At 61.2% G+C, this 24,736-nt stretch overlaps 2 protein-coding genes across 4 annotated transcripts; both read right to left on the bottom strand.

Moving 5' to 3' along the window:
• Nucleotides 1-402: 402 nt before the first annotated feature.
• C1QTNF6 (C1q and TNF related 6) lies at nucleotides 403-7,937 on the bottom strand. The gene is made up of 3 exons (XM_014851224.3): nucleotides 7,711-7,937; nucleotides 5,030-5,288; nucleotides 403-2,627 (listed from the first exon to the last, which is right to left on the bottom strand). The coding sequence occupies exons 2-3, from the start codon at nucleotides 5,280-5,282 to the stop codon at nucleotides 2,080-2,082; spliced, it is 801 nt and encodes a 266-aa protein (XP_014706710.2). The 5' UTR covers nucleotides 5,283-5,288; nucleotides 7,711-7,937; the 3' UTR covers nucleotides 403-2,079.
• Nucleotides 7,938-14,574: 6,637 nt separating this feature from the next.
• On the bottom strand, nucleotides 14,575-24,096 carry SSTR3 (somatostatin receptor 3). Of its 3 annotated transcripts, none has more exons than XM_014851225.3 (3): nucleotides 23,636-24,092; nucleotides 23,278-23,436; nucleotides 14,576-19,129 (listed from the first exon to the last, which is right to left on the bottom strand). In XM_014851225.3, exon 3 carries the CDS (start codon nucleotides 19,091-19,093, stop codon nucleotides 17,834-17,836), a length of 1,260 nt encoding a protein of 419 aa, XP_014706711.1. In that variant the 5' UTR covers nucleotides 19,094-19,129; nucleotides 23,278-23,436; nucleotides 23,636-24,092; the 3' UTR covers nucleotides 14,576-17,833. The 3 variants fall into 3 exon arrangements, with proteins under 3 accessions (XP_044636077.1, XP_014706711.1, XP_044636073.1); XM_044780138.2 differs by having other exon boundaries at nucleotides 23,278-23,420; XM_044780142.2 differs by lacking the exon at nucleotides 23,278-23,436 and having other exon boundaries at nucleotides 14,575-19,129; nucleotides 23,636-24,096.
• Nucleotides 24,097-24,736: the final 640 nt, after the last annotated feature.

Raw genomic sequence — 24,736 nt, 5'->3', positions numbered from 1 at the left:
GGCACCTAGAACACAGTAGGTGCTCAACAGGTGTGGTTCAAAGGATGAACATGGCGCTCACTGGGCAGCCCCTCTTCTAATCCTTATGGCCACCTCATGAGGTAGATGATCATTGTCCCCATTTTGCAGACAAGGAAACTGAGGCTCAGGGATGTGCGGACTTTCCCGAGGCCACAGCCAGGGCCCGACATAGCAGACTCTGAGCCACTTCCACTCACCCCCAGGCACACGGGCTGCTGGAGTGACCGAGGGGCTGGTGTCCTTGTGAGTGGCGAGTATGTGGGGAGGAGCCCTAGGCTGCTTCGGTCACTCTGAGCCCCAGATCCAGGCCCCGGGCAGAAACTAGGACCGGCTGCCCTCCCAAGGAGGGGAGCGGAGCCCAGCAGAAAGAACGAGCCCTAATTGCCAAGAAGACACACATCCTTTAATCACGCCAGACAAGCAAGGCAGGGGCGAAGTTGGGCTGGGGCGGCGGGATAGCACTGGCCTTCGTGGCACTTGCTCAGGCCTTGCTGCCATCCCCCAGCCACGCACCATGCAGCCATGGCTCCCCTGGCCAAGTGAGCACCAGAGACCACCACCGGGGCCACCTCTGCCCCGGAGTCTGCAGGAGCACCAATGGGTGGAGGCCGTCTCCCTCTGGGAGGGTTCAGGCCACCTGGGGTGGGGGGTGGGAAGGCTGGGGGCTGCCAGGCTGCTCCACCCCTGGAGAGAGAGGGACAGAAGGCCTGACACCTTTACTTGGCCTCAGCTTCTCCCATTGCCTCTCTTGGCATCATGGCTCAGAGGAGGGTCCCCCGACTGACCTGGAATGTTGCCCGCTTCAGTTCCCCAGACCTGCTGAGGGTCCAAAGCCAGGCACCTCCCGTGCTGGCCCACTGCCCAGTGGCGTCTGTCAAGGCAGCGCCAGGCCAGAGGAGGCCCTGCTGGGCAGGAGCTGCCCACAAGGGCCTAGCACCTTAACAAAGCCCAGGAGCTGGGGGCACTGGGCCGGCGAGAGCACCTGGGGACAGACGGCAGTGTCTGACAGAGGCCTGGCACCTGGGCAGGGCGGGCTGAGCAAGGCCCTGACAGCCCCGTGAGGGACAGGGAGGGGATGCCGTGAGGAGGGCAGGAGCCCTCATGGTTACCATACCAGCTGGGCTCCCCCAGGGGCCCCCTTCACCCCAAAACACCGCAAGGCCCCAGGCCCTGCCCGCACAGCACCCTTGCCCTGACCAAGGCCCCTGTCGGGTTCACTTTAACAATGGGTGCTGGGCAGGAAGGAAAGGAGTGGGCCGGGGACCCTAGCCCACCAGCCTTGGGGAGCAGTGGGTAATGAAGGGCCCCAGTACCTGATGCCCAGAGCACAGACTGACTTGATAAGAGCCCCGTGAGTTTCTCTGGGTCTGGTTTCAGAACCCAGTGTCCCAGGCCTGGCTGGACTGGGCACTCACGGAGGGCAGGGCCTGTGTCTGGGTCACCTCAGCTACCTCAGAGCCTGGTGCAGAGTGAGCGCTCAGTGGGTGTTTGATGAATGAATAAATGAATGGCAGCTGCACAGGCGGGGGTGCAGAGGAGAGTGAGAGAGAAGGGGGAAGGGGCAAGAGAACAGAGGAGGAGGAGGAGTCCTAGAGGAATGAGAGAACTTAAGGATGTTGGGAAGATTCTAGAATGTTTGGAGGATCCCAGAATATTCAGTGAGTACTCGAATGTTGTGAAGGCTCTAGAATCTGGTTACTCAAGTGGGATCTATAGACCAGCAGTGTCAGCATCACTCAGGAACTTACTAGAAATGAGAATCCTGGGCCCACTCTGCACCTGCGGAGTCAGAATCTGCAGGATCCCCATGATTCATAGGCACATTCGAGTTTGAGGAGTGCTAGTCTAAAAGGCTGGGAAAGTTCTAGAATTTTCAGGTTAGAAGGCTTCTTAAAATGTATCCAAGAGAGGAGAGGTGGAAAGAGGCTGGGAGGGGCAGTCCGGTGGAGGGGGGAAGAAGAGGGGGCCAGGAGAAGGCCGGTTCCCGGGGGCCTGCTTCACAGAGGCCACAGCGAGGCCTGCCCCCGCCACCCACGCCAGAGCTGCCCGCTCGCGGCGCTAATCGTCCTCGGGCTTGATGAGGTGGCCGCTGAAGGTGATGTAGGTGTCGACGTCGTCGCTGTAGACGGCGTTCTCGCGCTCGCGCTTGAAGAGCCGCACCCAGACGCGGTCGCCGGGCGCCAGGGCCAGCATCACGCTCTGGCTCTGCATGATGCTGCGGTCGCTGGGCTGCGCGTACAGGATGACGGCCGCCTCCTCGTTGTGCATGACGTGCGCGTATGTCTCCTTGAAGTTCCAGCTGTGCACGTTGAGGCTGAAGAAGTAGAGGCCACGAAGCGGGGCGACGAAGTGGCCGGCGGCCAGGTCGAAGTGGCCGTCGGGGTTCACGAAGACCGTGTCGAAGAGGAGAGGCTGGAAGCCCTCGCTGCTGTGCAGAGCCGTCTTGCGGCCCACCGAGAAGGCCGAGAAGCGCGTCTGGCACGGGCCGCCCGGGCTGCCCGCCTGCCCCTTGGCGCCCTTGGTGCCCTGCGGGCCACGCTCTCCCCGGGGGCCCTCCTTGCCCAGCTTCCCAGGCGTGCCCAGCAGACCTCGGTCCCCTTTGTCACCTGTGAGGACAAGAGGGGGGGATGTCAGGGCAGGCACCCAGGCCTGCACCGAGGAGGCACCTCTGCTCCAGAGGAGGAGCCAGCATTTATTGAGCACCTACTGCACACCAGGCGTTGCCTCCCTGAAAGCCCTCTACAGAAGATACCCACAGAGAGGTTAAGTGACTAGCTCAGGGCCACACAGCTCAGGAGCAGGCGAGGCAGAACTCCAACTGCGGTCTGTCCCCACACCCGTGTGTTCCCCTCCCCAACAGCGAAGGTCTGACCGTGGGCTCTGGGAGGCCAGGCCCAGACCCAGGGGTCACAGCAGCCAGCCAGACTCCAGTGGGGGTGTAGGCTGTGGCTACTGCATTTGTGTTTCTGACCCAGAGAGGGAACCAAGGAAAATACCTTTTCCCCCCTGGAGGGAAGCTCCCGGACCAGGAGCCAGGCAGCCCTTGGTCGCCCCACTGTGTGACCTGTGCATTATGTGGCTGGCGTCTGGTTCTTTGTCTGCATCTTGGAGAGGAGCATGTCCACCGCACAGGGGTGGAGCCCTCCACAAAACACTCTGCGAACCCCGCAAATATGAGGCAGGGTGGTTCACCCAGCGCTGCGCGGCCATCTCTGCCTGCCCTGGGGTCTGGTCACCTGCCCCCAGCCAGACATGCCTCTGCCCAGCCCTCGCTCCAGGCTGACCCTGAACACAGGAAGAGCAGGTGGCCACTGACATCCTGAGGGACCTGACCCCAGACATTTCCCGGCCGCCTTCCCGGTGCCTGAAACCTCACCTTCAGCCACACCCCTTTGAGTGAACTGGCCGGCCCATGCTGTCCCGAGGTCCCCCCGTGACTGCCGCTGGGAAGAGTGGAGGAGGGTCAGAGAGGGGGGCACGGGCCCTGGAGGAGAGCCTGGAGAAAGGGGGAGGAGGGGCCCACAGCTCCGCGGAGGTCTGGCTTGGTGGCCTCGCTGGTGAACTCCCTGCCTCGTCATGTGCACAGGGCTTTACAGTTTGCAGAGCACCTGCTTCACCCTGGCCCCGAGGGGTTGGAGAGTGCTTACAGGAGAGGCTACCTTCTCCTTTTTACAAGTGAGGCAGGGAGCCCCGGGGAGGGAGAGACCCCCACAGCGAGGAGCTGGAGAGCTGGTGCCAGCCTTCTGCCACAGCAGACTGCCCACCCGCCCCGGCGGGCAGCTAAGCCTGGCCCAGGAGCCGTGACGCGGGGCTTTGTAGGAGGACGGTGGGCGGGAAGTGCCATCAGCAGGCAGGCACCTCCTCAGCCTCATGCAGGGGGCTCTGTCGCCTTGGGGAAGCTGCAATGTCGGGGGGCAGGGGGTGGGGGGCGAGGCATCGCACCCAGGAAATCCCAAGGCCAGAAGGTCTCGGACGCCACCAAGCCTGGTGTGGGGTGGAGCGGCCCTGTGGACACCTCAGGGACAGATCCTGGCTCCTCCCTTGACAACTGTGTGACCCCAGGAGATTGCCTCCCCTCTGGGAGCCTCAGTTTCCCCATGTGCAAAGAGGGAGGAATGACAAAGTACAGACCTCGAGGGGGTGTCATGAGCAAAGAAGGGGAAGGATGCCGAGGGCCCCAGCCCAGCGGTTCACGCCCCAGCCGCAGAAGTAGCTTCCTTCAAGTGAGATCTTAGAGGACAGGGAGCTGCTCTCACCTGGACGGCCTTAGTGGCCTCCACAGGTCTCCCTGCTTCCACCCTTGTCCCCTGCCGTCTATTCCTCAGGTGACATTAGAGGCATCCATTTGAAACCAAAGTTGCGTCAGGTCCCTCCTCTGCTCGAGCCCTCCCCTGCTCCCCATCTCACTCAGAGGAGAAGCCCAAGTGTGACCTGGTCCCTGTTTCATCTCCAACCTCAGCTCCTCCCCTTGCCCCCTGCACCTGAAACACAGCAGCCCCACTCCTGCCTCAGGACCTTTGCACCTGCCATTCCCTCTGCCTGGAATGCTCTTCCCCAGATATTCACATGGCTTCTCCCTCCCTTTCTCAGTGAGGCCTACTTTGAGCACCCCAGGTGACAGGCCACCTGCCCCACACCTGAACTCCGATGATGCCCCTTACCCTGTGCCACCTTGTCATTTCCCTAGCATTTGTCACCATCGAACATTCCCTCTCATTGACCTGGATAAGACACATATTGCTGACTGTCTGGCTCCCCCGCCCCCGCAGAACAGAAGCTCCGGGGCAGTGGGCGTCCCCGCCTGATTTGTTCACACTCCATCCTGGAAATCAGAATAGTTCTGGCATACAGTAGGTGCTCAATAAATGTGTGAATGGAAGAAGGGGTCCGGGACAGTCTTCCGTCCTGCTTTCTCTTGCTCCCTCCACCTCACCTCCCCTGGCCGAGACTCTCGTGCCCTCCCTGTCCCTGACCAGGCCGGTCCAGCCGAGCTGCGGCGGGCGCTCACCCTTCAGGATGGTGATGTTGATGTAGGGCCTGACCTCCGGCAGCACGTACGGGAGGGCGGACGGCGAGGCCGAGGACACGTCCGCAGCGTCGGCGGGGGCCAGGGCGTCCTCAGAGTCACAGCACCGCCGACAGTGCCCGGGGGGACTGGAGGCCACCGCTTCCCCAGAGGTGGGCTCCTCGGTAGGGACCCCAAACACCACGAGAGGGAGCAGGAGGACTGCCCAGAGGAGGCCCAGGGCAGCTGTCCCCATGGCGACCTGGAGAAGGAAGGAGGGGCAGAAACATGTCCAACTTAATGTATGCGCAGAGCGGCTCCCCGTGCGGATGCTGCCACCCACGGCCAGCGCGCTCCCGACACAACGTGGGAGGGAGCATAGTGCCCCACACGACTGGCAGGAAGACTGAGGCCCACACGGCGAAGCAGGTGCTCCGGAGAGACTCGGGCAGGGCAGGGAGGCCGAGTGTCCCGGGACCCAGTCCGCAGAGGTGCCTGCCACTCCCAGGCCTGTGAAGGAGGAAGCCCCTCTGACGAGATCCACAGCCAGGGGCAGAGCAGGGTCCCTGGAGGCCTTTGCTGGGGCGGTGGGGAAGACGCCCAGCTGCCCCCACAAGATGGTAAAATGCTCTTCCCGCCCTCCCGCCTCCCTCGGGCCTGCTTTCTTCCCACTGGCTCCACCATCCTCCAGCAAGCAGCGCTCCAGGAGCAGCACGAGGGAGGGAGTGGGCCCTTGGGACAAACACAGAGGATTCTGCTGGCTTGTTCTCCAGAAGAGGGGACACGTGGCAGAGCCCATGGTCCGACACTGGAGCACCACGGTCCTGACAAAGGAGCTAGAAGGCCCCTCTACTTGAGCAGACAGCAAGCAGCATCCATGAGAGAAAACACAGGGGTTACACCCGGTGATGGTGTTACTGCATCAGTGGGAAGTCGGGCAAGGATGCTGAAGTGTAGACGGCAGGCCACTGCTAGCCTACACAGTGCCTCTGTGCAAGGAAGAAGAAGGTGCCGCTCTAGAGGGACAACTTAGAAATAAAAGGAAAGAAGACCCTTTTGGAGGAATGTGACACTGAGGACGTGTAGCTCTGCAAGGGCTGGTGTCACTCCACCTCCCCTCTCAGCATCTTTGTGCAGTCAACAACCTGCACGACTCAACCTCACACAGAAGTCCTGCATGGAAGGCTCTGGAGAGTTAATTCATTGGAAGGTGGTGTGTCAATCATCATAGACCTGCCAACCAGCTGCCCAGGTGGTAAACTGGAATTAAGGGGCAGGACCGGGAGGTCTGGAAAATCCAAAAGGATCAGAGAAGTCCAAGGGTTTGTGAGGGTCTGTCTTTGGCCTTGGCCAAGAAGGGATCCCGAGTTCCAGGAGAGGGGCAGGAAGCCGCCTGGACAGCAGCGCTGGAGGCCGGCCAGGCCGGGTGGGCGGGAAGCTGGGCAAAGCGCCTTTGAGGTGGCGGCAGGCTCTGGGGGCTGGCGCCCGGTTATCACAGGATCAGAAACTCAGCTTTTGAAACCAGATGGGTTTTTACACTTCTGGTGTTTGTTTATTTCCTTTTTGCTCTCCTTTAACATTTAGTACAATTCAAAAATATTTTTCTGTGGTTAATACATGTAGAAAAGGTAAAATTATTATTTTTTTTAAATGCCATGCTGTCTCTGCTCAGCACGGAGGTAAGAGCTGGGCTTTAAAGGGCCAGGAGCCCTCTCCCCACACGCCACCCCCACTCCCTTGGGCTGGATGGGAGCTCCCCCACCCCACCCCCACATCCAGATTATCACCCTCATTTTTTGTCTGTAAATTACACATCCTGGTGGTTTTGAGAAGAGCAAAAATCCCCTCTTTTTCCTGGCCGTAGATGTGACCTCTTGGAGAAAGGCGAGGCCTAGAGTCAGACCTGAAATCCCAGAATAGTTGACAAGCTGTGTAACCTATGACTAGTGGCTTAACCTCTCTGGGCTTCCTGCTCCTTGATACTTACAAGGAGATGACACCACCACCTTCCTCCCAGGTTATTTGGGAGGATTTAAACGCAGGGAAAGGGCCTGGCTTGTAAAAGACTCCTAATAAAGTTTGTCCTTCCTCTGCCCGGCAAGACCACTTCCGTGTGCCTGCACAGGATAGGAAGAACAGAACTTCTCCCAGAGGGTGGCCGTGTCTGGGGATCTTTCTGTTGGCCCCGGCCCTGGATGGGAGTCAAAAGCTCTGAGACATGGAACTGTGACCCAGGGGGCAGGAAGCAGGAAGCCAAGCAGCCTTAAACAAAAGAAAGAATAACCACAGCCACATCATTGACTGGCCCTGGGGGATGGTGCCAGGCAGGGAGCAAGTGTGAGGACCATGCCACTGGGGGCGATGTGGGGGTCCCTGCTGCCTCCACTCAGGAGCTGGGACCTTCTGGGGTCGGGGGAGGGCCAGGCCTGCTGATCTGAGTTAGTGTGTGTCCAGGCAGCGGTGGGCACGGGCCGGAGCAGCGGATGACAGCCCTTGGCAAGGGCTGAGGTCTCAGGCACAGGAGAGAACGGGGAGGGGAGAGCCTAGAGGGCTGGCCGGGGTCCGAGCGAGAGAGCAGGACCTGAGAGCGTCCAGGAAGACAGGAGGGAGGATAGACATTCCAGGCTCTGACCCCAGCCCCCTTGGCCCGGCTGGAGGAAGCTGAGGCGCCTCCCACCACTCACCCTGTGTCCTGCGCCTCACACAGCGGCTGCCGGACCCCCGGCCTCTGGGCGGCCTCTGTCTGCTTGGCCCATGGCTGCAATCACAACTTGTAGCTGGCCCAGGCCCCCAGGCCCAGCCGAGGAGGCAGGGAGGAAGGGATGGAGGCTGGGCGGAGGGAGGGAGGGCGGGCGGAGGGAGCGGGCTGAGCTGGCTTCCCACTTCCCTCCTCCTGGCTCCCTCCCCTCCAGCCTCTGGGTTCAGCGGAGATAAAAGGAGCGCTGGATTTCCTTTGCTTAACTCTTTGGTGGTCCAAGGGGGTCTTGGTTGATTCAGAGGCCCAATAAAGTCAGAGCAGGAAGGGGTCTGATGCCCCTGATGGGTGGGGTGGGAAAGCCAGGCGGGGAGAGGGCGGGGCGGAGCCCCCTCCGATGCTCAGGAGGCTGGGGCAGCCCTGGAATGCCCCTGCCCGGGCTCCAGCCTGAGCTAAAGAGCTCACTCACTGCAGGATGCAGAGTGGAGCGGGCACAGGCACCAGCCCAGCAGCCTCAGGTTCAAATCCTGCCAGCGCCACCCACTAGCCAGTGACTGGGGCCAGTTCCACACCTCTCAGACCTTAGGCGCCTGTGGAACTCCAGCCCCCTGCCCCATCCATGCCGGGTACAGGGGAAGCTCAGTAAACATTTGCTGAGTGAAGGTGTCACCTCCTCAAGGGATCAGGAAACGCTGGCAGCCAGGTTAATACCCCCACCCCAAACAGACTCCTCCTCTGCCTGGAATTTTGCCATGATTGATCCATCCTTCTGGTCTATAGAGCCAACCCCCCATGGAAATGACCCCCAGGAAGTTCGCAGGAGGGCAGCCTGCACGTATGCCCTGGGCCTGGGCGGGGTCCCACCTCAGCTTCCCTCTGGTTGGGCTGTGGGAGGTCTTGCCAAGGCTGCAGCCTGGTTCTCTCTAGTCAGAGACCTCTCCCTGTGCAAAGACCATCTCCAGTGTCCCCAGCCCTCCAGCAGCCTCTCAGCTACCTGTGTTGAGTGCTTAATGCCTGGACCAGGTTTCACCTTTGCAGGGCTTTTGGTACCCAGAGGGCGTTTACATCCATTATTTCCTCGGGAGCTAGAGTCAGGGATGCTACTCGCCCGAGGTCACAGAGCTAGTGAAGAGGAACCAATGGAAGCGCTCTCCATCCCCTGGAGTTGCCAGGAAGGCACAACTGGGCAGGGTTGTGAGCTAAGGCTGCAGTTCAGGGTCTCTTCCCTGGGAAGAGAGAGCTGGTGACATTATCACCCTCAGGAGGCGCGGGAATGCAGAGATCGCTTGAAGTCTGGGGCTTTGGGCTGTAAACCCCTGACGGCACTCACAGCTGGGCAAAGTGTGGAGGGTGGAACAGCCCCGGGGCTGTGTCCTCGACCAGCTCTGTCTCTGGGTCTCAGTTTCCTATTCATTTTGGGGAAAGCAAACAGAAAATATCAGGCCTGGAAAGATCTTTAGAGATGATCTAATCCAATTCCTTCAGCTGTCCAGCAGGGACACTGTGACCCAAGGAGGGCAAGTCTTTGGCTCAAGGTCACACAGCCACCTGGAGTCCAAGCTGGGACCAGAGCCAGACTCTCCCAACCTCTAGCCTGGCGTGCTTCCCCGTCCCGAGCCCGCAGGCAGCCTCCCAGGCCTGTTTAGGGGTCGAAGGGGTCCAAAGGAAAGCAGATGGACGACTCTGACGGCTGGGAACACTGCCAGGTCCACACTCCACGTGGCCGTGCACTCCACGTGGCCCTGCCCCAGGCAGCATTCCCAGGGCACAGGGCCAGGGCTGCAGAGGGCGGGAGCCCAGGGGAGCCACCCCCCAACACTGCTGCCACCAGGCAAAAGGGCTGAGTCAGCGGCACCGGAGCGGGAAACTGCTCCTGGCTGTGTGTGTGCTCGCTCTCTGGCTTAGAAAGCCCAGCAACTGAGGAAAGGGGGAAGGGAAGGGGAGACGGGTGGGGGATGGGGAGCAGCAGGTTGGGGACACAGGCATGGCTTTGTCCAGGGCCTATTGTGTGCCTGGCACTGGGCTCCATGCCACCCTCAACGGCCCCTCTGCAGGGAGGGCTGCTCATCCTCCTGAACAGGTGAGGGGTCGAGGCCTGAAGAGGCACACACTCGAGGCCAGGCTCCTGGGCCAGCCCCTTTGGCTCCCAGCCACGTGGACACCCCAGAAAAGGCCCCTTGTCCCCCTTGGTCCAGGATGCTGGCTGGGGACAGGGCAGACAAGAGAGCAGGACTCAGGAATAGTACACTGTAATATTTTTCCACCATGCCTCAAACCCCTCCCTTCGTTTACCATCCCTGGTCTCCCTGCCGTCTCAAGGATCCCGTAGCAGACCCCTCGCCCTGGGGCACACACACCCGGTTCTGTCCAAGTGCCCCCTGCTTCTAGCCGTGTCACCTCGGGCATGTCCCCCACCTCTGAGCCTCGGTGTCCCTGGGCTAGAGGGACATGAGGAGGCCAAGACCATCTGAGCAGCCTGTGGGACCCCCCCAGGGGGAACTGCAGACCGGCCACCCACAAGTGCCTGGCTAAACCCCGAGCACGGTGAGGGCAGGACCCGTTCTCCTCTCCTCCTGCGCAGAGATGAGGGAAATAAGGCACCGGCTCACCGCCGCTCAGGACCAAGCTCCAGCCACACCCACCGTCCAGCCCAGGGCTGGGAGGTCTACAGGTGGTGACATTTAGTGCTTACAAAGCGCGGGAACCCTGCCTGTATTCAAAAAACAAAACGTGTGCCTGTCAAAAAGCGAGAGAACAGAAAACACGATGGTTCCTGGAGTCAGCTACGCAAATTGTCAACGGCAAGTCACCGATCTGACTGTTCAAGAACAGCCACCAACTAAGAAACCAAACGAAGGGGACCGTGAGCGCCACCTGCTGGGGACAGACCCGCGCGGCGGCTGCGACGCTCGCCGTCCCACCAGCATCATGCGAGCCCGCGATGCCCCCGTCCGGGGGTCTAGGTGGCGAAGCGGGAAGGAGGGGCAAGACGCAGGGCGATGCCCCCGTCCCGTCCCCATCTAGGCGGCGAAGCGGGAGGGAGCGGGAAGATGCAGCTGCCTCCTGCGAGCCCACCCCCCGCAACGGGCGGAGAGCCGCTCGCTGGGCTCCCCGGGTCCACGGAGCCCTCCTTTGACTAGCGGGGTGGCCCGGGGGACCTTCGCTCTCTGGACTCAGTTTCTCCGGCCTGGGCTTTCAGCAACCCATGTCTGATAGGGGCGTCAGTCCGAGTTGGGCGAGTTTAATCCCATTTTACGGAAGGGGAAACTGAGTCCCCAAGAGACCCAGAGAAGGGAAGAGCCGGCGCCGTCCCAGGCCCTCTGGACCCTGACGAGGACCCCGCTAATTGTTACAGACGGGGAAACTGAGGCTCAGGGAAACAGGGGCTGCAACCGGCGCCCTCCTCACGGCCGACCAGCCAGGACGCTGGGGTCGCCCAGGCGCGTGGGAGGGAGGCCAGCGCCAAGCCCCTGCTCTCGGCTGAATCAGAGCAGCGACGCCCCCACCCCAGGCCCGGAGCCCCTCCGTCCCCACCGGCTCCGGCCGTAGGCACTGGGAAGAGTGCGGCCACGCCGGGCACGGCCAAGAGCTCAGGCAGGCCGGACCCCGGTTAGGGAAATCCCCCGCGCGAGGCACCAGGAAACCGCGCCGCTCCGGGCCAGTCCCGACATCCCGGAAGCCGCAGGGCCGCGCCGCGGCGGCGCTGGGGAGGGGCCTTGGCGAGTGCAGCGCCCAGAGGAGCCGAGCAGACCCGAACAAGGACGAGCTTGGCCGAGCAGAGCCGAGTCCGGCCGAGTGCTGCCGACGACAGGCGAGCACAGCCGAGTCTAGCCGAACCCAGCCTGCCCCGCAGAACATAGCCGAGTCTGGCCGAGTCCGGCCGAGTGGAGCCGAGTGGGGCCGAGTCTGGCCGAGCGGAGCCGGCGGCTAGGGGACAGTCCCGCGGGGGCCCCCTGCCGGACACAGAGCGCAGCGCTGGCTCGGCCGGAGCCAATCTGCCGCCTCCCGGTGCTGCGACAGTGCGGGCAGGGAGCCCGTTTTATGGATGGGGAAACTGAGCCTCCGAGGCTGGCCCCTGGGCAGGCAGAGCTGGGAGGTGGTGGCGCTGGGTTTGAACCGAATTTCGTGGCCGACTGCTCACCCGCCGCTGCCGCCCGTGGGCTTTGCACTCCCATAATTGAGGCCATTTACTAGGGCCAGAGAGGAGGAGGATCCCTGTCCGACGAGCGGGCGTGAGGCCCGGGCCTCCTCTTTCCGACGGAGGAGCGGAGCAGGCAGGGCCAGCGGCCCCGCGTGCAGATGGTGACCCAGCGCCTGGCCACGAAGCGACAGCGGGGCCGGAGGACGGCGGCCTCCCTGGCCCCCACCCGCAACGAGACGCTGCAGAGGACGTGGCTGTGTCCCCGGGTGTCTGGGGCCCTGGAGGGTGGGACCCCAGCAGAGGGTGGCCCGGGCACCTTCTTCCAGCCCGTGAAAAAGCGAAGGCAGCCTTGCCCTGCATGCACACATGTGCGGGAGGGTGTGCCTGTCGCTCAACCCCGTGTCCACACCACCTTAGCCTGCCAGGCGGCCTGTGCGGGGCTGCAGGGGTGGCTGCAGGGTGGCTGGGCCTCTAGGAGGCTACCGAGGTCCCCATGAGATCTGGGCTGCCCCTCATGCCTAATGTGTCTTGCCAAGGGCATCATCTGCCCCTGTCCAGTGGCCACTGGGGAGCTGGCACCAGCGGCCTCAGAGCTCTCTGCACCCCCAATGTCACTGCTGTCACCCTGGCCCTCATTCTTGTAGTTTGTAAAAACTACAGACACTGGCCTGGGGGCTGGGAAAACAGGGTTCTTGGTCCTGCCTCTCGTGCAGTGACCCTGGGCAAGTCACAGGACCATCCCCGGCCTCACTGTCTTCAGCCGTAAAATGCAGATCAAACCTGCTCTTAGTACTTGGCTGGCTCCCAGGCCTCCCTCCCGGGACACAAACCCCAGTTTCCTCCTTACACCCCGTCCGGCGGAGACTTCCACCCCCACTGGGATGGATTCTTGCTCTCCTAAAGCCCTTCTCACATTTATTCAACACATAGACCCACAATGCACCAGGCATTCTTCCAAGCTGTTGATAAATATTCACTCATTTAAACCTCCTAACAGTACATGCATCTGCTCTCATCCTCATCTCAGAGAGCAGGAAACTGAGGCACAGAAAGGTTAATCAGCTGGCTCAAGGTCAGACAGCTGGTGGATGGATGAGCTGGAATTCAAACCCAGGCAGTTCCAGAGTCCGGGGACTTCCAAACTGCCTCTTTATCTCTTATCTTCGCTGCGACTTCCTTCACCCCTAAGAGACAGGCCTCGTCCTTCTCTGCCCTCAGCCTTTGGCAGTTGGCAGCCACCCAGCGAACACGTTGAATGAAGGCATGAATGAGTTAGTCGCCGGGAGGCCCGGAGAGCAGGGCCCTTATCTCGGTTTTGCAGGTGGGGAACTGTACCCTTCGGCTCCGGCTGCCATGACAAAGTACCACAAGCTACGTGGCTGAGACAACAGAACGTTATCTTCTTCTGGTTCTGGAGCCGGAAGATCCGGGAGTCGGGGCGGGCTGCTTGCTCCTGAGGCTGAGAGGAAGGAGCTGCTCCGGGCCTCACTCCTGGCTTCTGCGGGCTTGCTGGCCATCCTTGCTGGTCCTTGGCTTGTAGAAGCATCTTCTTTGTGCGCTTGTCTGTGTTCAGATCTTCTCTTTTCTGAAGGACAACAGTCATACTGGGTTAGGGGCCCACTCCGCTCCAGTAGGACCTCCTCTTAACTACTTACATCTGAAAGGACCCTGTTTCCAAATCAGGTCCCATCTGGAGATCCTGGAGGTTGGGACCTCAGCAGAGGAATTCGAGGGGGGATGCAATTCAGCTGACAACAGGAATGAAGCCCCCAGGATGTCCTGCCTGACGCACGTCTACCCCTGACTTAGGCTCCCCTCGGCCTCTCTCCCCTTCGTCCACTGCACTCCTCCAGCCTCAAGGCCTCAGTGCACACAGGGCCCCTGCCTGGCACACGCGCAAGCAGCCCTCTGCTCTCAATGCAGCCTCCCACTGACGCCTCCCCCCAACCGTGCCCCTAGAGCACCCTGCACTTCCCTCCCCACTGGAGAGTGACACAGTCACTCATATGGCTGCCCATGAGCCCCAACAGCACCAGTGCCGCCTCTGTTGCCCTCCACCGTACACCACCCAGGGTCAGGGCCGTGCATACCATCGGTGCTCAGAAAATCTTTGACTTAATGAACTGTGCCCAGAGAGGTGAAGTGAATGGCCCAAGGCCACACAGTAGGTTTGTGGCAGAGTGAGCCTAAGGTCCACGCCTCCTGACTTTGGGTCCCATGGCTTTTAGGGGCTGCATTTCCCCCATAGCCTTCCAGTGGTCCCACCCAGCATCTCACCAGGGCCTGCCAGTGACAGCAGAGGACCCTGAGGGCGTTGGCAGGACGTGGCCTTGCACAACTCCATGGAGCGCCCCTCACATTACAGCCTGGGGTTCTTGCTGCTTTTAGAGCCTTTTCTTCTGTATCTGGAGTCCTGTGGAGCCCAGGCTGTCACCTTCCCATGGGACAGTGGCCTGTCCCCCCCCCCCCCTTGTAAGTGAGGAGCGCCTGAAGCCCTGGGGCCTCAGCTCCCCCTACCCCAGGCCCTGCGGCCTCCCAGCTCCTCACCGCTGATGCTGATGCTGATGCTGATGCATGAAGTCCTGGTCCAGAGCCTGGTGACCATGGGCTGTTGCCTGGCAACCGCCTCTGAGAGACAAGTTCAAGGTAAGGCCCTGGGTCTGAGCAACTTGGATGTCTGGAGAGGAGGAGTCAGGCAGAGAGGGTCATCACCACCCCTTCCTGCCTGCTCAAGCTCACAACTCCAGAAGGCGCCCCCACCTACACCCCTGCAGTTCCCATAACCCACAGTTTCCAGCCACCAAACCCCCGGGCAAGCTCCTCCCGTTCCCCCCTGCTCCTCCCTCTGTTCATTCAGGGTCCCCATGTTGCACAGATCCAAAGGAGGCTAGAGGGGCCGGCTCCCAGCACAGCCCCACCTCTGGAGGGACAAGGCAAGCAGGACACCCACATGCCCACAAGCACATAAGCGTGCACAGGCAGTGACACACAGTGTCGGGGGGAAGGCCTGGGGGTGTGGGATCCAGAGGGGGACCGTGGCCCAGGCGCTCATCCCACACAACTCTTGGCCCCCAGAGTCCCTCTGCTCCCACCCTATGCACACCTGTCCCCCACACACAGCAGGTCCTTGGGGTTAAGTTCCCATACTCGTTCACTCATGGATATGGCTGAGATGCCCTGAGCACCTACTATGCGCCCGGCACTGGGCTCACACACACACCTCCAGTCTGCTGTTATTGCTGCCTGGCCGGCCTCCCCTTGCCTGGTACTCTGTCCCTGACCCATCCCCTACCTCATTGGTCAGGCCAAACTGTCCATCACAGTATTCCCACCTTCTCTCTGGCAGGAAAAATGGGCACATGACCCATACCTGGCCAATCATGGCACTCTATCACTTTGTCTTTGGTGATTGGCCCAAGGCACCATCTTGTGACCCAGTTGGAGCCAATCAGCTTTCTTCCATGAGATTTGATATTTGGATGCAGGAAGAGTCTATCTACTGCTTTTGGATAAGATCTGTAAGGATGTAGGCTGAGGCTTGTTGGGGCGTCTTCCATGTCCCCTGGAGGACTGGGACTCTGGGAGGCCACACGCCAAGAGACCTGGCCACACAGAGCTGGAAGATGGATAGAGGGAGCATCCTGATAGAGGTCGAACCCTTGCACATGCCCATCCACACACACCCATCTAGACACACAGCATCTGGCAGAGGAAATGGCCCAGGCCACAGCTGTTGTCATGTGTCACCGTCTTTATTGACAAGAGCTAGGGGCAGAAGCAGCAACAGATTTCCCTGGGGGCCTCCCAGCCACCCTGCAGAACGCGGTCGCCTGCCCCAGGAATCGGGTGGGAAGGCAGGGCCAGCAGGGATGCTGGAATGCTAGGGGGCCCTCTTCCCTCGGACCCCAGATCGTCCTCAGGGGAACCCCAGACTGAGAGCTGGGCCTCCAGCCTCCAACCTCCACATAAGGTCTGGTTTTGTGAACTTCCTTCCCCCTGAGGGGGCCCATCTCTCCCCTAAGCCCCACCTCCCTGCTCCTTGGCCCCAACTCCCCTTTGGTCATGTCCTGCAGTGTTTTCAGTCCCAAAGGCTGGAGACATGGAGGCCGCTTGGTGGAGGAGAAGGGGGTGTAGGCCGAGCCTGGCAGGGGGCCGCCTCCATTTTATAATCTGATACGCCCCACCCCCACCCATTGCAGTGCACCAGTCAGTTCACCCAGCAGGACTCATTTTCCTCCTACACCCCAGGAGGCAGGCAAGCTGGGACAACCACCTCCATTTTATGATGGGGAAACTGAGGCCCAGAGAAGTCAAGGCTAACCAGGATCCTGAGGTGCACTGAAGATCTAGGGCTCCCAATTTGTGGTTCTCATGCTGTCCCTGAGGATGCCCCACCCTCTGCAGGGTGGCGGGCTGGCAGATTTAGCCCGAGGTCCCTCCCTCCCCAGGGCCAGTCTCACTGTGGCTCTAAGGGGTCGTCTCTGGGGAGGAGTGCAGGCTGGTCCATGGCCAGTCTTGGACAGTGGCCTCTTCTGTGGTCCCGCTCCAGCCTCCTCTTGTTTCCCCTGGGCTTCCCGGAACTGTAGCCCCAGGGAATATAGAGGATGGGGAGTTCTGCTCCCTGACCTGTGGGGGGCGCACCATTCCTCCCACCCTCCCTGGGAGCCAGGCCCCGCTTCTGGGCTCCACCCCCAGGCTTCCCTCAAGGCCCTGCCTTCTTCCCAGCACCAACCAGGTCCCAGCCCTGGGCCTTTCAGAGCATTTGCTGTTCCACCCTGATGACATCCTCCCTTGAGATTGATCAGGCCAGGCGTCAGCAACCCAGTGTCATCGATGCTGCAACAGGGCTCAGCCCAGAGGGGCCAAGGACAGCTCCAAGGTCATGGAGCAGATGTGTCCTCCACCCTCCTCCTACTCCTCCGTCCTCTTCCTCTTTCCTCCTGCCCTCTCCCCACCCCCATCCTTCTGCTCTCAGCACCGTTCAGACACTCTGTCTTTCCAGGCCCGTCTGCCTGGGCTGGGTCCATGCCTTGGACACTGGGAGGGGAGGAACAAGGATGCTTCCTCCTATGAGGGGGCTCCTGGAGGTCTCAGAGATCCTGAGATGCCCTCCTACAGCCACAGGACACAAAGTGAGCTGGTCTGGGGATTGGTCAGCTGCCCTCAACAGAGGTTAAGCTAGGTTTTGTGGGGCCTAAGCTTATGCAATTTGGGGTCCCTCTTAAAATTACAAGTACAAGATTAGATGCAGGACCTCAGAAGGGCCCGAGCAGTAGGGGACCCTGAAGCTGGACTTAATTAGCTTCCCGGATAATCTGCCTGTCTCCTCGTGTCCAGGCGCACAGGAGCCCTGGCACCGACTGTCTGGGCCGGAGGGCCTGGAGGTCATTGGGTTGTTCAGCGGGTGAGGCCTGAGGTCCCGAGGGGAGAGCCCTTGCAGCACGTAGGGAGAGCCGACACAGGCCCTGGGCAGTCTCAAACCCTCCTCCTACTAGGTAGGACTTCTCTTTGGGGCCCCAGTCCAGCTGCCTGTGAACCTGGGGCCCCCGTCCCTCTTCTGGGAACCTGACTCAGCCCAGGAAATCTAGGCCTTGGCTTATCCCTCTGGGCCAAGACCCAGGCTGCTGCCCCAGGATGCTCTGTCTCTGAGCAAAAGGCCAGTCTGCACCTGTCCCCTCCACCTGGGCCTGGCTCAGGAGGATCAGCCCCACACTGACGTCCCTCCAGACTTCCCATCTGACAGAGCTCATCCAGGCTGAATACTCCCATCCCTGAGTCACAGAGGACAACACGAGGCCCAGAGAGGGGACGCTGACCCATCCAAGGTCACACAGCGAGTCCCAGCAGCACTGGGATCAGAGCCCAGGCATCCGGACATCCCATCACGGGCCCCTGGCACCTCAGGCGGCAGGCCCTAGGCGCACCCACAGCCTCCACCCGGTGCTCAGGCCGCCCTGGTGCTTGCAGGCCCCTACAGATAGCTGATGTGCAGTGTGCCTGACTTCTCTCCAGCTGAGGGCTCTTGGGGTAGGAACAGCTGCTCCTTGCCGGCCGTGCTGCTGGGCGGCCGCTCCTGCCCGCTGGTGCCCGGCTGTGTGATCCGGCTGACCCGGTCCTTCTCTTTCCTCTGACCTTGCTTCCCTGCCCCCTCCTCCCCGTCCTTCTGCCCATCCTCTTCCTCCTCCTCCGTCTTCTCCGGAGGCCCCTCCGGGGGCTCCTGGCTGCGCACACGGCGGGAGGGCCGCAGCAGGACCCTGCGGAAGCCCTGCTTGAAGCGGTAGGAGAGGAAGCCGTAGAGAATGGGGTTGGCGCAGCTGTTGGCATAGGGCAGCGCCACCACCAGGAAGTAGAGGCCGAAGAAGGCTGGCTCCTCGGGCAGCGGGCACACCACGTTGATGATGTTGAGCACGTAGAAGGGCATCCAGCAGAGGACGAAGAGCGCCACCACGGCCACCACCATGCGTGTGACCCTGCGCTCGGAGCACCGCCGCTGGCACGAGGGCGCCCGCACCCGCCGCCCCGCCGAGCGCACTTTGACCACGATGAGCAGGTAGCAGAGGCAGATGACCAGCAGCGGCCCGAAGAAGCCCAGCGCAGCCGTGTAGATGATGAAGCCAGCTCGCCAGGCCGCCGCCGGCTCCGGCCATTGCATGTGGCAGGTGCTCATGCCACGGGGCACACCCGAGAAGACCACCACGGGCAGCACCACCACGGCTGAGGCCACCCAGACGGCCACACTGACTGTGCGGGCCACGGGCGCCGTGCGCCAGCGGGCCGAGCGAGTGGGATGCACCACCGCCAGGTAGCGGTCCACGCTCATGACGGTGAGGCAGAAGATGCTGGTGAACTGGTTGATGCCGTCCACGGCCATGACCAGGCGGCACATGAGGGAGCCGAAGGGCCAGTAGGACAGGGCATTCTGGGCAGCCAGGAAAGGCAGCCCCAGCATGAAGAGCTCGTCAGCCAGCGCCAGGTTGAGGATATAGACGTTAGTGACCGAGGGGCTGGCCGTATGCCGCAGGACCACGTAGATGACCAGTGAGTTGCCCAGCAGGCCCACCACACACACCACCAGGTAGACCAGTGGGATCAGAACACCGCTGATGGCGAGCCCTGTCGTGCTCGGGTCCGAGGACACATTTCCCAGGGTGACATCCAGGGGCCAGGCTGAGGAGGTGTTCCCAGGTTCCGAGGTCATGGGCACCGATGGAGGATAACTGGGGGTGTCCATGGCTGAGAGGAGGGCGGTCAGCAGTCAGCTACTGGCCTGGAGGACGGAGGACACAGCCCGGTCATGGCAGAGGATGGCTTTCTCTCCACTGCCCCTCCCCCATCACACTGAACTTGAAGACTGACTGTGTGCCCGGCCAGAGTTTGGCATGTACCAGCCCATTCACTCTGCACAGCAGGGCAAGGTAGGCTGGCAGGGTATCCCCACTTCTCAGATGAGCAAACTGAGTCTCAGAGAGGGGAAGTGACCACCGTGTATCACACAGCTAGGGTGTGGTGTGGGACACGGGCTTGCCTCCCTCCAAAGGGCAGGGACCAGCGCTGGCCTGTGCGCCACTGTGTCCCTTTGCCTGTGCACACGGTGGGTGCTCCACAAACGTCCAATAAAGGAATGAGTGGATCATTCAATTGGCTGATGACAACATAAGTCTTTTCCTCTGAATGAGCGCTTTTCAAACATTTTTGACACCAACGCCTTTTACATTGCAACCCATTGAATGGTTTCATAACACAATAGTTGCCCCTCCTCCACATGACGGCCTCAGCTGTCAGAGCCCGGAGTGCCTGGCCCGCTGCTGCAGACTGAATGTGCCCCCCTTAATTCATGCGCTGAAACCCTACCCCCCAGTGTGATGGTATTGGGGGGGCCTTTGGGAGGTGATTAGGTCATATGTGTGGAGCCCTCATGAATGGGAATAGTGCCCATAGGAAGGAGACCCCAGGGAGCTCCCTTGGCCCTTCTGCCATGTGAGGACACAGCAAGGAGATGGCTGTCTGTGAACCAGGAAGCAGACCCTCACCAGACACCCAATCTGCCAGCACCTTGATGTTGGGCTTCCAGCCCCTAGAACCGTGAGCAATACATCGCCGTGGTTTATACGCAACCCAGAATGGTATCCTGTTACAGCGGCCCGAACGGACTGAGGCAGCCGCCAACGGGTCTCACTCTCACATTTGACAGACACTACTGCAAATCACAGGTCCTTGACCTTGAACCTGAGTCTCTAGATGAACCTCAGAGGATCTGTGAGCCTGTAACATTCCGGTGAAAAGTAATGCATCCACGTCTTTTCTGGGCAGGCCCAGAGCTTTCATCAGATTCCGAATGGAGTTAAGAACCCCAGGCTCAGGAATGTCCCTTCCCCTGAGAGTTGCTGTTGGGGACCCCTGCAGCCCAGCCTAGCCCACTGTGCCTCCAAAAAGGCCTTGCCCGGGCCGGTTGGCTGTGAACCTGGGTGCTGGTGGCCGGGCCCCCTTCTCCCCCAGGGCCGACTTGTGCTGGAGAAATTCACAACGTGCTGGCGGTAGGTACACGGACAGCTACCTCCTCCCGCATCAGTGCCTCAGGCTTCCCTGAGAAGAGGGCGTTCTGCATGGGTCTTGAAGCACGAGTAAGAGCTTGCCCAAGGGCACAGTGGGACCCAGCCTCCCCACTTACTTCGTTAGTACCTTTCTCATCATACCTCTGGCGTATCCTAAGGAGGTGGGACTCTGCCAGGCTCCCCTGCCAGACTTGATGTTCCCTAGGTTGGAGACGCTCCCACTCAGCTTTGACTCTTTCCCTCAACACCAGCTCCGTGTCAGTGTGTGAGGCATCGAATGAATCAGAGGAACCCAGAGTGGACGATTCTTAGTGCAAAGCAGGGGTGAACTGCTGCTGGTAGAGACTGAGGCCCCCGGGAGAGGCGCTGCCCCAGGATTTGGCAGCCGCCCTCGGCAGAGCTTCCCGGCTCACAGGAGGCCCAGTTAGGGGCCAAGGCTGAAAGCAGGGCCTCCTCTGAGACCCAGACCTCCCCCTACTCTTTTGTCTTAGTGACACCCTCACCCCGTCCCTTGGCTCTGGGCTGTCCCCTGACTCTCCTCCAGAAACCCCGAGGGAGAAAGAAGTCCCTCAGAGGACAAGCCTTTCCTCCAACACCCGCGGCCCACTCACCCTGGGCCTGAACCGCCTCCAGCAAGACCCTATCCGGACACTGCTTTTAAGGTGCAAAGCTTCTGGAAGGGGAGGCACCCCCAACTCGAGCAAATGCCTCTGGGTGGGTGAGTCCATCTGGGTGCCCCTGCCCAATGACCCCTGCCTGGTGACCTGGGCCGTCAAGGGCTCTGAGCACCAGGCAGGACAAGGCTGAGAACCATACCCCAGCCTGGGGCTCAGAGCACCCCTCGCTGCTGCTCCAAGCCGGGGAGAGACTCCCAATCTGACCTCCAACTTCCCCTCCCCCTCGGTCCTCAGCAGCTCTCCAAGCCCGGGACAGCGGCACGAAGGGAGGGGCTCTCGGGGCAGTGGGCTTTAGGATCCTAACGGTGCTGCCAGCTTCTTGTCACTCAGGTTCCAGGCTAAGCCAGTGACGTACTGCACCCTGTGGGGTATTACAAGGGAGACACTAGTGTCATTGCCACTGAACAGGCAGGGAACAAGGGGGAGGCCACATGCTCTGGTCACACAGCCAGGAAAGGGCAGAGCTGGAGGACCGTGAAACCATCGTCCTCCCACCTCTATTCCACAGGCCGGCAGACGGAGGCCGGGCCTGGAGAAGGCACTGGCCGAAGGGTCCCTGCTGGTCAGGGTGCCCAGCTGGCACCCACCTCTCCTCACTGCTCCTCGGGCTCCTGAACTATTAGGATCATGGACCCAAATCCTTAGACTCTTTGAAGCCTAAAAATAGAATTTTAGATTCTTAGAACTGAGTTGTAGTCATAGATCTTTAGACTCCGTGTCCTTGAATCCGAGAATGTCAGCACCCGGAGTGCCGGAATCAGCCCTTCTTAGACCTGGAATTGTGGAATCTGGGACCTGCCTTGGCCTGGGGACCCTGCGTCACCCATCGGTCCACCTTGCCTCTCTGTGCGCAAATCCTCTTTATAGCATCCCCGCTGGGCGGCCAATTGCAACCAGAGCTGGAGGAGGGAGGCGAGCGCCAGGCTCCTGAGAGACGCCGAGAGCCCGGAAAACCTAATTTCCAGGCTGCAAGGACGAATGCCCGAGGGGAGCCTGGGGGCGAGCTCTCAGCACGGCCGCCTCCCGCCCAGGCACGCACATGTGCGCCCACACGCGCGAGCACACGCGCTAAACACACGGCGTGGCGGGAACCCAGCCAGGCCCTCCCTTTGTATGGGGGGTTGGGGCGGATGGGGATGAATTAGCCCCTCCCGGTGCCCCTGGCCCCCTGGAAGACTCCCTGCCTCCACCCTCATCCGGGCCCAGGGGTGTCAGAGGCAGGGAAATTACAGCCTTCCGCGCGCGTAAGCCAGACCTGCAATTTAGGTACTGCCTTCTCTTTAAGGAGCTGGAATCCTGTGTGTGATCTGGTCCATCCTTGGGGAGGAGGGACTTTTCTTCCCTGTCTGGTTTATCTTTGGCATGAGCTTGCCTGAAAGCTGGGGGCGGACTCCTCAGAGGACTGCTCGGGAGGGGACAGAGGCCCGGAGAGGGTGAGTGGCTACCCTGAGCCCCACAGCAATTCAGGATGGCCTCTCAGAGAGGTCAGACACCCCAGTGACTCTCCATCTGTATGTCCCCCACTCTCTTCCCCTGTAGAGTGCCGGCTCTTGGGTGCAGGAGCTATTTATTTCTTTAACCCCAGCATCTAGCACAGTACCCAGAACATCCGGGAAATGTGAGCCGACCAAGCAGTTCAGTGATTAGAGCTCCAAGGTGGGACACGGCTCCTGGGCAGAGGCCTCAAACTCACATTAGGAAATCTTCACAAAGCCCACGAGGGACGGTTTTTAGAGAGGAGGAAGCTGAGGCCCAGAGAGGTTCGGTAAGTTGCACAAGGTCACCCAGCTGTGAGTGCGAGTCAGGATTCCAACCCGGTACTGTCCACTCCTAAACCATCAGTACCTCCTGGTCCTGCTGGCTTCCCTGAAGGCCTCAGGCTGAGAGGACACAAGGACTGGCCAAGCCCCCGACGAGGCAGGCTGATGGCCCCTGGCCAACTCTGCATTCTGCTTGCCCTCTGCTCCCCTGGGCCTTCCCCTAAGAGGGCTAGACTGTGCTAGTCAGGGCCACTGACCCACAGGCCTGGAGTCTGACCCCCAGGAACATACTCCACAAGCCCTGGGCTGGGGGCTTAGGTTCTGCCACAGATTGATGATGCCAAATTGCTGTGTGACCTTTGGCAAGTCACTTCCCACCTCTGAACCTCAGTTTCCTCCTATTAAAATGAAGACAAGCATACCCACCTCCCAGGGCTGTTCAAAGGATTAATGGGAGTGTGCCGAGCAGAGTGCCCAGCACAGAGGGAGCTCAGGCAAGCTGGCACGTGAGCCGAGGAGGCCAACGCCGTGATGCATCTGGTTTCTTCCAGCTCCGATATTCTGCTGTTCTGTGATTCCAAGATTCTAGAATCATGGCATGAAGTACTGTGATTAATGTCCCCCACCCCACGCAGCCCACCAAGAGGCCACAGGAAGGCCTCCTTCCTCCCTGGGGCTTCCCACCCTCTCCCAGCCCCCAGCCCCAGCCTCCCAAGTTCATCCTGGGCAGAGGGTGGGCTCAGCACCCGCCCCCGGAACCCCACCCTGGCCCCAGCCTCCTTACCTGCCCATGGGGTGAGGGCTCCCCTCCTTGCTGCCAGGCCGGTTATCATCCTGCTGGCCCCTCTCCCTGCCTGGTCCCCAGGGACTCCAGAGCACCCCTTCGCCAGGGTCCCCACACAGTGCCCACTTCTAGACCGCTCGCAGGCCGGCGGCCCCTCTCAGCCCCGCGGCGGCCACGTCTGCCCACGGGGCCGCTCCCATCTGGTCTCCGGCCCCGACTTCCCACCGACACCGAGTGCGTCACCCCCCATCTCCAGGACACGTCCTGGGGGGGCAGGGTAGGGGCACAGATGGGGGGTCTGCAGCAGAAGCCTCCCCACGAAGAGAAGGAAAAGGGGAAGAGTGGACTGTGAGGAGCCAATAGGAACAGAGGGAAGGGGGGTCGGTCGGAGGTGGAGAGAGAGAGAGAGAGAGAGAAGCCAGCGAGTGGGTGGAAAGCCAGAATGAGGGGGGTGATGAGAAATGCGTGACAGGGAGATGGGAAGGAGGAGGAGAGGGAGCAGGAGAAGGGGCAGAGGGAGAGATGCAGAGAGAGGAGAGAGGCAGAGAGAGCAGAGCGAGGAAGGAGGAAGGAGAAGGAGGGGTGGCAGGGAGAGTGACAGAGAGGGATTGTCCACAGATGGTGACATGGAGAGCCAGAGAAGGAGGCGGCAGGGGTGGGGGCGCAGGAGGGGCCAGGAGGAGGGGCCGAGGGGCCGGAGCAGGTGCCGGGGTGAGGGAGGAGGGGCGGCAGGTTGGGGAGGAGGCTGGTGGGGCAGACCCTGTTACCGGGGAGATTCCAGCCGCCCACGCTGGCCTTGGCTCCTGCAGGGGGTGGGAGGGGAGAGTGTGGTGCTCAGGGGAGCTGGGGGCTGAGAGCCAGCAGCCAGACGCCCCCCACGCCACCACGGCACATGTCCTCCAGGGAGACAACTGGGGCCCCCCGAGGCCGGGCGGGTGTGGGGTTGGGCAGTGCCACGAGGAGGGCTGGGAGCACGGGGCGAGCACTGGGCTAGGAGTCCACAGTCCTGCAGTCTGGGCTCACTGGCCACAGCTGGACACCAGCCACAGAGGAAGGGCAGGTGGGGGTCATGAGTCGTGAGCCTGGCAGAGTCCCGGGAAC

The sequence above is a fragment of the Equus asinus genome, chromosome 4, assembly GCF_041296235.1.
Source record: "Equus asinus isolate D_3611 breed Donkey chromosome 4, EquAss-T2T_v2, whole genome shotgun sequence".
NCBI classification, from domain to species: Eukaryota; Metazoa; Chordata; class Mammalia; order Perissodactyla; family Equidae; genus Equus; species Equus asinus.
The sequence above is the reverse complement of the archived record's forward strand: the minus strand, read 5'-3'. Positions and strand labels throughout refer to the sequence as shown.